This window comes from Petromyzon marinus, chromosome 40 (genome assembly GCF_048934315.1).
Source record: "Petromyzon marinus isolate PM22_M1 ecotype Great Lakes invasive population chromosome 40, UKy_Petmar_22M1.pri1.0, whole genome shotgun sequence".
Classification (NCBI taxonomy): Eukaryota; Metazoa; Chordata; class Hyperoartia; order Petromyzontiformes; family Petromyzontidae; genus Petromyzon; species Petromyzon marinus.
Window position 1 is genome coordinate 2,237,109 of NC_133706.1, and position 11,247 is coordinate 2,248,355.

The 11,247-nt window shown below is 51.2% G+C and overlaps 2 protein-coding genes across 9 annotated transcripts in view; one reads left to right on the forward strand and one right to left on the reverse strand.

The window, feature by feature from the left end:
• MORF4L1 (mortality factor 4 like 1) overlaps positions 1 to 10,609 on the reverse strand; it is a 46,319-nt gene extending 35,710 nt beyond the window's left edge. The window contains exons 1-6 of one of the 5 annotated variants that reach the window (XM_032968657.2): positions 10,469 to 10,609; positions 5,618 to 5,664; positions 4,619 to 4,686; positions 3,353 to 3,439; positions 1,954 to 1,983; positions 459 to 484 (exon numbers count right to left, since the gene is read on the reverse strand). In XM_032968657.2, coding sequence (XP_032824548.1) covers positions 459 to 484; positions 1,954 to 1,983; positions 3,353 to 3,439; positions 4,619 to 4,686; positions 5,618 to 5,664; positions 10,469 to 10,508 — 298 coding nt within the window. In that variant the 5' untranslated portion in view covers positions 10,509 to 10,609. The other 4 variants (XM_032968656.2, XM_032968660.2, XM_032968659.2 and 1 more) reach the window with 4 other exon arrangements.
• The window catches only part of AMACR (alpha-methylacyl-CoA racemase), a 33,278-nt gene continuing 30,456 nt past the window's right edge, over positions 8,426 to 11,247 (forward strand). For 2 of the 4 annotated variants that reach the window (XM_076073013.1, XM_076073016.1), the window contains exon 1: positions 10,840 to 10,924. The gene's annotated coding sequence lies outside the window, so the exon portion shown is untranslated. Of the gene's footprint in view, positions 8,550 to 10,813; positions 10,925 to 11,247 lie in introns of those variants that run through there. The other 2 variants (XM_076073018.1, XM_076073017.1) reach the window with 2 other exon arrangements.

Consider the following 11,247-nt stretch of genomic DNA (forward strand, 5'->3'; position numbering starts at 1 on the left):
AGTAATTTTGCATAAGCGGCAGAAAGCAGTTATTATATTTCACATTAAGGTGCGATTATCCATACAAAGGAATTCGTGCACAAGTTGTTCCCAGGTCACTTCGCTGAAAGTCACGGGCAGTGCGATAGGAAAGCAACTCGGCCCCACACTCAATGGGTACTTGGGCCAATCCAGCTTTGGGAAAGGCTGCCGTTGGGAACGTTTTTGTCAGTCGTGCGGCGTGCCAGCGCGCGGTTGTTAGTCGCTCAAACGTGCAGATGCGCCTTCAAAGGGAGGCGGGGGGGGGTTGCGTCTTTAGTGACATCAAATGGCAATGAAGAGGATGATGAGAGGAGTCGCTTTCACAGGCCGACTGCGAGCGACGGCCAAACGTTCCGTTCTCTAGCCTACACCTAACAGCTTAATAAATGAAATATCAAAAAGATGACAAAGACAAATTTCTGGAATGCCAACCATACCTTTTTGTTTGTTCTTTTTCCCTTTGCTGCAAAAAAACGCACACACAAAACCTGTTAAGTCATTGTTAAAATTTTATTCACTGTAAATTAACGGACCCAGGCCAAAGGGGCCTTTGACTAAAGCTTCCTCTCAATAGCACTTGCTTATCACAATCTGCAAATCCTTCCCTGTCGTAGCATGTTAGTAATTACGCACAGCGTGCCTCGACTCACCAGAGCGTGCATTGTTCGAATCTTAAATATGCGGGGGGCTTAGGAGAGGTCGCACTCTAAAATACGGTGGAGGAAAATAAATAAGCATGCAAACGAAATAAACCTCAATACAGGTAATCACATTGCTCTCCATGACTGCGAGGTTAAGATTACATTTAAGAATCATAAAAATGGCATTACGTTCGCTTGTATTTCATTACTTTCTTTATAACGCGTCCGTTGTAAACATGAGAATGCGATGCCAAAAAAACCCAAAAAGAGCTAGGGAAAATGAATTGCGCCTCGTGGCACGCAAATCCTCAGCTCGACACACCGCACATGCCAAATTTATGTGCAAGCGGACGTCAGCAGACGCAGGACTCATTAAATTCTTTGTCCCTGAAGCGCACTTCTGCATAAGGGCTGTGCCGTTAAAATCACCGTAATTATCAATCAAGATAAAAAGCGTTACCTACTGTGGCCGGATTGGCTAAGGCTTATGAAGCTCTTTGACAAAAGGCCGGTGTTTTGAAATTTTGACACGGCTGGGTGGTTGCAAACAAAAAAAACAGCGCCGGCATCGCCATGTCCGAAGCACATTTAAGGAAGGTACAAATAATTATCTTGGACAAGTGTGCGAGGGAGCACAGAAACCCAGCGGACATTAGATTCTACATGCACCACATGGATAAGAAGTTAATTGACTCGTGATCCCAATTCGTGACAATTCTACAAATGTTGAAGGGGTGAGTCATTACAGCTCTAACCCTCCATGTGCATACAACATCTTGGATTGACATTTTTTTCAAAAAGCTCTTTTATGAATGTGCGGCATTTTCCAATTACACAAAGATGGGGGCGCTTAAGTGTTCGTGATCGCCACTAAAACGAAGGCAAGCATCGCCATCCGTGTTATGCACAGCATCGTGAGATGCGGTTGCATTTATCTTTATAAACCTGAATCGTATGTCACTGCATTATTGTGTGATCTCATCAAAAGATGCATCTGGGATCTTAAAAGGTCACCAAAGAATGTGAGCATCAAGAATAAAAAAAATGTACCGATTAAGATTTAGTCTTATGCTTACTTGCATAAAATCGGCACGTGAAAATTAATATCCCATTTTTGCAAACGGTACGTTAATTTATCTGCCGTGACATTTAGCCTGGGGTGCAGCGGTGGTGCAGTGGTTATCGCATTACGCTATGAACCCAGTGAGTTTAATTCCCGGCCATGGCTAAGATCAGTGGTGAGTGATATCTGAACCGGTCCTGGGCACCCCCTTCACCAACCCGTACTGACCAGTGTGGTGAAGTAAGGTCAAACAATCCCCTGCAACACAGTGTGGGGAGGCCTTCATTCAGCAGTGAATTGATCAAGGGCTGTACATTACACTACATGTATATCAATATATATTTTACATTTAGGCTAACGGAGAAAACGAGACAATACAAATGAGATTAGAACAAAATTTGGAGAAAAAATACTTGCTTAAGCATGGATCATTAACACTTTCCAACATGCGTTTGTCACTGGAAGTATTTCATTAGCAGTACGCAAGCCAACGATGGGTAGCTGTCGAGACAAAATGCGTTTTACATATCTGAAAATAGTGATTTTTTTTCACTCTCTGGATTGTGCCTCAAGCTTTGGGCAACCCGTCCCAAATTGCAACACAACTTTACACAAAGGGAAACAAAAAAATAATAAAAATATAAAACAATTAAATTCTCACGACGTTTCGACTGCAACACAAGCAATCAACATCAGATGTGAAAAAAACAGCAAGAAAATTTGAAAAAAGTGTCGGCTTTTTTAACGTTAGCACCAGAGAGCGATTTGGCAGTAATTCAGATAGACGAGTCCATCTATGTTCGGAAAAGAGGAGGGGGGAGACGAAAATAATGGATGCGGTCTGAAAACCACCGTAAGCGTGAACAATCAATTAAGACCCGAAATGGTTTATCAAATCCTTCCAATGATTGCTAAGCCAGAATCCATCTTCTCGGTTGAAATTGTCTCTGTGTTTGTATATGACGATTTCAACCAAGAAGATGGATTCTGGCTTAGCAATCATTGGAAGGATTTAATAAACCATTTCGGGTCTTGATTGTTCACGCTTACGGTGGCTTTCAGACCGCATTCATTATTTTCGTCTCCCCCCTCCTCTTTTCCGAACATAGATGGACTCGTCTATCTGAATAACTGCCAAATCGTTCTCTGTGGTGCTAACGTAAAAAAAACGCCACTTTTTTCAAATTTTCTTGCTGTGGTTTTCACACCTGATGATGATTGCTTGTGTTGCAGTCGAAACGTCGTGAGAATTTTATTGTTTTATATTTTTATTATTTTATTGTTTCCCTTCTACGTGACTTTACCAAAAGAACCAAGAATATGAATCCCTGCAGTCACGAAAGCTTTAAATCAAAATTCAACTTTACACAAGTTTCATTCACAACGGATAGTCTCTACACAAGCTATAATGCTCCTCCCCTCCCCTACCACCCAATTACAGATACAAATACAGACCAACAGATACAATGCAAAAACACTTTCAAACTTCATTGGAAATCTTTTAAAAGAATTAATTTACCAATTAAATCGTGTCCTAGAAAACATAAGTCGAATCGCATGGTGGGTGAATCGTTACGTGCGTAGCGCGTGATGGCATGTGCGAACGGGCGCCCTGAGGGACACTTACGGGTTTCCCTTCTGCAGCTCCTTCTGCTTCTGCAGGTTTGCCTCCACGTACTTCAGCACGCGGCTCTCAGGGACCCACTCGTCCCAGCTGGGGAACAACAAACATGGTAGCCTAGTGTGAGCATCATGGTTGGCTACGTACCGTGTGAAAGAAGTTCAACATACGTACATAACATCACGTGGCCCTGACGATTCCTTCACGAATTTGTATCCAACATCATACGATTCGTAATTAAAGAGCGGTCTTGCAGGCTTCCTATACTCAAAGCTTGCAGCACGCACGACTACGGGCATCTTTAGGAATTAAATTGAGGAACCTCACCTGGTCCAAGTTTCTATGTAACAAATTATATGATGGTGATGCTGTTGTGTTGGCAGTGCTGCACAAGCACAACTAACAAATAAGCCCTCAACGCATTCATCAAATAAATGTATAATGTGACGTTTCTGGCAAGTGCCCTTGTTCATAGCACAAGAAGTCCGAGACGGAGTGGAGACTGCACCATACACCATCGAGTTTGAGAATTAAACTTAAAAAATGTTCTTCAATGACAAGCTTTGACATTTCATTACTTGGTTGTACATTTCTATTTGGTTGTTTGCATTGATTTCTAGTGACTGCATTGTCGTACGTAATGTTTTTGTTTTAATGTTTTTCTGCTGCCTTATGCAAATTTATTTTCATTTTTATCACAATATCAATAATTTTCTCCACTGCTTCTATTTGCCTAATCTCGTAAATTTCCTTTCCAGGAATGACATTATATTTCTTGTACTTTCGAATTTGAAGGTGGAATTCACCACCTTTACTTAGCCATATTAAATCATTGTTCAATACAGTCTAGACTTATGATAAAAAAATCTCAAAATATCGCATTTACATAAAATTACTTGATGTAATAACTCAGGTTTGCCTTGCAAAAGCAATATTTTACGTGTCTCTCAATGGAATATTTTAATGTGCTGGTTAAATAACAGAATATCACTGCTACTATGTGACTAAAATTGCAACAATTTGTTTGTATTGTTTGGGGTGCCAAGTTGTTACGTACCTATTCTGCAGCCCAAGGTACTTGATTACAGGCCATATGAAAACGATAGCAGATATGATGGCAAACAGCTAAAGTGTGATGGGCCAGATTGGAAAAATAGCCATTTTTCACGAAACATTTTGCAGAAAACAAATAATTTTGCAAATAGCAACCACTCAGTAAAAGACCAGCACGTCTGTGTGCGAGAGCTTTGTGTGCAGAAAAGCTCCACTCACTTTTTGTTCCATCCATTGTAGTGAACAAAGTATTTTATCTGCTTGTCTTTTATCACGATCTTCACACACTGCAACAAAAAACAACCAATTTTAATACATAAGCTTTCATGACCGAATCACACGTGTACGATTCGTAATTAGTTTAATTTGGGTTAGATCGTCGAGTGGGTATGTGAATTTTCAGCAAGACCCTCTGCCACCGGACAGGGCCAACAACAAATCACGTGTCGCATCATGAACAGAATTTAACACCGATTTGGTTTTACAGCCAAACCAGTGGAGGAAGAATGTTAAAAATTCCAAGCACAACAAGCAACAATTTTACACGACGTTTTGGCTGAAGATTACATCCAGCATCATCAGCCGTTAATAAAAGTTCAGTTCTGGGTAAGCCTGCAGTGATCTAACCCAAAGGAAATTAATTATGAATCGCAAACAACCAAGACAATTAACAAAACAGCAGCACAATAAATACGTCGCCTGTCTTGAGGCCCGCCCGCAAGCACGAGTGCTGCAGACGAGCTATAACTTGTATGCGTCCCATTCAACGAGGGTTTGTTAAACTAGTTGCCCGTGTTAATTCTTGAACATGAATGCCGATCGGTTAACCAACAACCTTTGCCAATCCCGCACCGAACAGCATGAAGTATGGTCGAACAAGCAACACGACCCGGTACGGCGTGGTTGAGGCCTTCTTCATCCAGCAGTGGACTTACAAATGACTGTAAGTTGTATCTCTGTACTGTATACGGTACTATACTGTGGTGTGTATTGTACGAAACGTTGTCACGCCGATGTGCCGTGGTGTTAACCGCACGTGTGTGCTTTTCAGCCCAATCGATTATCAAATCGCCGACGCTCGATTCCATAATCTATTTTCGAAATAAAAGAAAAAAATACACCGATTAATTGACTTGACCCGCGAGAGAAACCCAACTGGCTTCGCAAGAGTAATCGTGTGTAGGGTGCAGATAAGATGTAAATTAGCTTCACTTCAACCTTGGCTTCATACAGCAGGGGCCCGTGGAAACAAAGAACCCTCTCTCCTGAACAACAAAACAACACGCAAGCAAAGCGCGAATCAATCAGCCGTCGATGACCATTATTTACCACCGCTCAGCCACCACCACCGCTCAGCCACCACTGCTCAGCCACCACCGCTCAGCCATCACCAACACCACACAGCCACCACCACCACCGCGAAGCCACCACCACCGCGAAGCCACCACCACCACTAAGCCACCACCACCGCTAAGCCACCACCACCACTGCTAAGCCACCACCACCTCTCAGCCACCACCACCGCTAAGCCACCACCACTATCGCTCAGCCGCCACCACCGGCGTAGCTCAGCCATCACCACTGGCGTTGCTCAGCCACCATCACCGCGCCGCTCAGCCACCACCACAGCTGCCACTCAGCCGCCATCACCGGCGTCGCTCAGCCACCACCACCGGCGTCGCTCAGCCACCATCACCACGCTGCTCAGCCACCATCACCAAGCCGCCCAGCCATCACCACCACTGCCACTCAGCCGCCATCATCGGCGTCGCTCAGCCACCACCACCGGCGTCGCTAAGTCACCACCACCACCGCCGCCCAGCCACCACCACCGCCGCCGCTCAACCACCACCACCGTTCAACCACCACCACCGCTCAACCACCACCACCGCTCAACCACCACCACCACTCAACCACCACCACCGCTCAACCACCACCACCGCTCAGCCACCACCACCGCTCAGTCACCACCACCGCTCAGTCACCACCACCGCTCAGTCACCACCACCGCTCAGTCACCACCACCGCTCAGTCACCACCACCAATCAGTCACCACCACCGCTCAGCCACTGCTCAGCAACCACCGCCGCCTCTCAGCCACGTCCCCTCAGACACCGCTGCCACTAAGCCGCCACCACCGGCGTCGCTCAGCCGCCACCACCGGCGTCGCTCAGCCGCCACCACCGGCGTCGCTCAGCCGCCACCACCGGCGTCGCTCAGCCGCCACCACCGGCGTCGCTCAGCCGCCACCACCGGCGTCGCTCAGCCGCCACCACCGGCGTCGCTCAGCCAACACCACCGGCGTCGCTCAGCCAACACCACCGGCGTCGCTCAGCCAACACCACCGGCGTCGCTCAGCCAACACCACCGGCGTCGCTCAGCCAACACCACCGGCGTCGCTCAGCCAACACCACCGGCGTCGCTCAGCCAACACCACCGGCGTCGCTCAGCCGCCACCACCGCCGCTGAGCCACCACCACTCAGCAACCACCACCACCGCTCAGCAACCACCACCACCGCTCAGCAACCACCACCACCGCTCAGCAACCACCACCACCGCTCATGAACCATCACCACCGCTCAGCCACCACAACCGATCAGCCACCGCTCAGCCACCGCTCAGCAACCACCACCACCGCCGCTCAGCAAACACCACCACCGCCCAGCCACGTCCCCTCAGCCACGTCCCCTCAGCCACGTCCCCTCAGCCACGTCCCCTCAGCCACGTCCCCTCAGCCACGTCCCCTCAGCCACGTCCCCTCAGCCACGTCCCCTCAGCCACGTCCCCTCAGCCACGTCCCCTCAGCCACGTCCCCTCAGCCACGTCCCCTCAGCCACGTCCCCTCAGCCACGTCCCCTCAGCCACGTCCCCTCAGCCACGTCCCCTCAGCCACGTCCCCTCAGCCACGTCCCCTCAGCCACGTCCCCTCAGCCACGTCCCCTCAGCCACGTCCCCTCAGCCACGTCCCCTCAGCCACGTCCCCTCAGCCACGTCCCCTCAGCCACGTCCCCTCAGCCACGTCCCCTCAGCCACGTCCCCTCAGCCACGTCCCCTCAGCCACCACCACCGCCGCCGCCCAGCCACCACCACCGCCGCCGCCCAGCCACCACCACCGCCGCCGCCCAGCCACCACCACCGCCGCCGCCCAGCCACCACCACCGCCGCCGCCCAGCCACCACCACCGCCGCCGCCCAGCCACCACCACCGCCGCCGCCCAGCCACCACCACCGCCGCCGCCCAGCCACCACCACCGCCGCCGCCCAGCCACCACCACCGCCGCCGCCCAGCCACCACCACCGCCGCCGCCCAGCCACCACCACCGCCGCCGCCCAGCCACCACCACCGCCGCCGCCCAGCCACCACCACCGCCGCCGCCCAGCCACCACCACCGCCGCCGCCCAGCCACCACCACCGCCGCCGCCCAGCCACCACCACCGCCGCCGCCCAGCCACCACCACCGCCGCCGCCCAGCCACCACCACCGCCGCCGCCCAGCCACCACCACCGCCGCCGCCCAGCCACCACCACCGCCGCCGCCCAGCCACCACCACCGCCGCCGCCCAGCCACCACCACCGCCGCCGCCCAGCCACCACCACCGCCGCCGCCCAGCCACCACCACCGCCGCCGCTCAGCCACCACCACCGCCGCCGCCCAGCCACCACCACCGCCGCCGCCCAGCCACCACCACCGCCGCCGCCCAGCCACCACCACCGTCGCCGCTCAGCCACCACCACCGCCGCCGCCCAGCCACCACCACCGCTAAGCCACCACCACCGGCGTCGCTCAGCCACCACTACCGTCGCCGCTCAGCCACCACCACCTCCGCCGCTCAGCCACCACCACCACTAAGCCACCACCACCGGCGTCACTCAGCCACCACCACCGTCGCCGCACAGCCACCATCGCCGCACAGCCACCATCGCCGCACAGCCACCATCGCCGCTCGGCCACCACCACCACTCAGCCATCACCATCACTCAGCCACCACCACCACTCAGCCATCACCACCACTCAGCCACTACCACCGCCTACCCTCCAGTGTATACGTGTAACACAGACATACGACCCCGGTCCCTATAGGATCGACAAAGGCCGCATTCCCTACAAGGATTGTATACGAACACAGGCCGCATACCCTGCAGCCTAAAGGTTCGACACAGGCCACATACCCTACAGCCTATAGGTTCGACACTGGCCGCATATCCTGCAGCCTATAGGTTCAACACAGGCCACATACCCTGCAGGCTATAGGTTCAACACAGGCCGCATACCCTACAGCGTATAGGTCCAACACAGGCTGCATACCCTACAACCTATAGGTTCAACACAGGCTGCATACCCTACAGTGTATAGGTTCAACACAGGACACATACCCTACAGCCTATAGGTTCAACACAGGACACATACCCTGCAGCCTATAGGTTCAACACAGGACACATACCCTGCAGCCTATAGGCACAACATAGCCCACATACCCTACAGCCTATAGGTTCAACACAGGCCACATACCCTACAGCCTATAGGTTCAATACAGGCCACATACCCTACAGCCTATAGGTTCAACACAGGCCACATACCTTACAGCCTATAGGTTCAACACAGGCCACATACCCTGCAGCCTATAGGTTCAACACAGGCCACATACCCTGCAGCCTATAGGTCCAACACAGGCCACATACCCTACAGCCTATAGGTTCAACACTGGCCGCATATCCTGCAGCCTATAGGTTCAACACAGGTCACATATCCTGCAGCCTATAGGTTCAACACAGGCCGCATACCCTACAGCGTATAGGTCCAACACAGGCTGCATACCCTACAACCTATAGGTTCAACACAGGCTGCATACCCTACAGTGTATAGGTTCAACACAGGACACATACCCTGGAGCCTATAGGTTCAACACAGGACACATACCCTGCAGCCTATAGGTTCAACACAGGCCACATACCCTACAGCCTATAGGTTCAATACAGGCCACATACCCTACAGCCTATAGGTTCAACACAGGCCACATACCCTACAGCCTATAGGTTCAACACAGGCCACATACCCTGCAGCCTATAGGTTCAACACAGGCCACATACCCTGCAGCCTATAGGTTCAACACAGGCCACATACCCTACAGCCAATAGGTTCAACACAGGCCACATACCCTGCAGCCTATAGGTTCAACACAGGCCACATACCCTACAACCTATAGGTTCAACACAGGACACATACTCTACAGGCTATAGGTTCAACACAGGCCACATACCCTACAGCCTATAGGTTCAACACAGGCCACATACCCTGCAGCCTATAGGTTCAACACAGGCCACATACCCTGCAGCCTATAGGTTCAACACAGGCCACATACCTTATAGCCTATAGGTTCAACACAGGCCACATACCCTGCAGCCTATAGGTTCAACACAGGCCACATACCCTATAGCCTATAGGTTCAACACAGGCCGCATACCCTATAGCCTATAGGTTCAACACAGGCCGCATACCCTAGAGTGTATAGGTTCAACACAGGCCACATACCCTAGAGGGTATAGGTTCAACACAGGCCGCATACCCTACCGCGTATAGGTTCAACACAGGCCACATACCCTACAGTCTATAGGTTCAACACAGGCCACATACCCTACAACCTATAGGTTCAACGCAGGCCGCATACCCTACAGAGTATAGGTTCAACACAGGCCGCATACCCTACAGCCTATAGGTTCAACACAGGCCGCATACCCTACCGCGTATAGGTTCAACACAGGCCACATACCCCACAGTCTATAGGTTCAACACAGGCCACATACCCTGCAGCCTATAGGTTCAACACAGGCCGCATACCCTAGAGTGTATAGGTTCAACACAGGCCGCATACCCTAGAGTGTATAGGTTCAACACAGGCCGCATACCCTAGAGTGTATAGGTTCAACACAGGCCACATACCCTGCAGCCTATAGGTTCAACACAGGCCGCATACCCTAGAGTGTAAAGGTTCAACGCAGGCCGCATACCCTAGAGTGTATAGGTTCAACACAGGCCGCATACCCTAGAGTGTATAGGTTCACACCGCTCACCTTCCTGAAACTTGGGCTTGGGTTCAGGCTTCGGAGCCATTCGCCGCAAGACCCCCAACCCCCACAACCACCCCAACGTGCGCGCAGCGACACGACGAGCGCCGCACCTCGCTTTAAACGGCGAACATTACCAATTACTACAGATTTTTTAAAAGGTGTAACTTAAAGAAAAAGCAGAGAAATTAAAGCAATAAATATAAAAATGTTGACACAAAATCGGCGGCTCAAGATTAATTCTGGCGGGAAGCGTTCACTGCAGCAGCATGAGGGGCCGCTTTGAAGGGCGGCGGCTCAACTTGTGACCCACGTGATGCGACGCTTTGAGTGCGCGAAGCGCCCCGAGGGCCCGCGGAGAATTGTGCCTCGGAACGGTCGCGTCGATGATCCGCCTCGAGGGCGGAGAGTGGCGAGCGATTCGGTGGCAGTGTTTTTTTGTTTGAGTTTGGGCACTCCGCGGTGAGTCGTCCATTGTTGTTATCATTGACTGCGATGCAATTATTCTAAATTGTAATGTTTGTTAACATTGTTGTTATGAACATTATTCGTTCAGCGTGAAGAGGAGTTGGCTGTTGTACGCAGTTGTCATTTGGTGGATGGCGCGTGAGGTGGTGTCCGCTCGTTCGTGCAGTCCTCACTCAGGGTGACAAGGTCACTCACATTTACAAATGTGGGGCTACTCTCTCCTCAACCGGTTAAAATTAGAAGATATTTAACTACGGGCACACAATCTGAGCGTCGGCCCTGCTAAAACCGGCAATGACGGCGTGACGCTTGTCTGA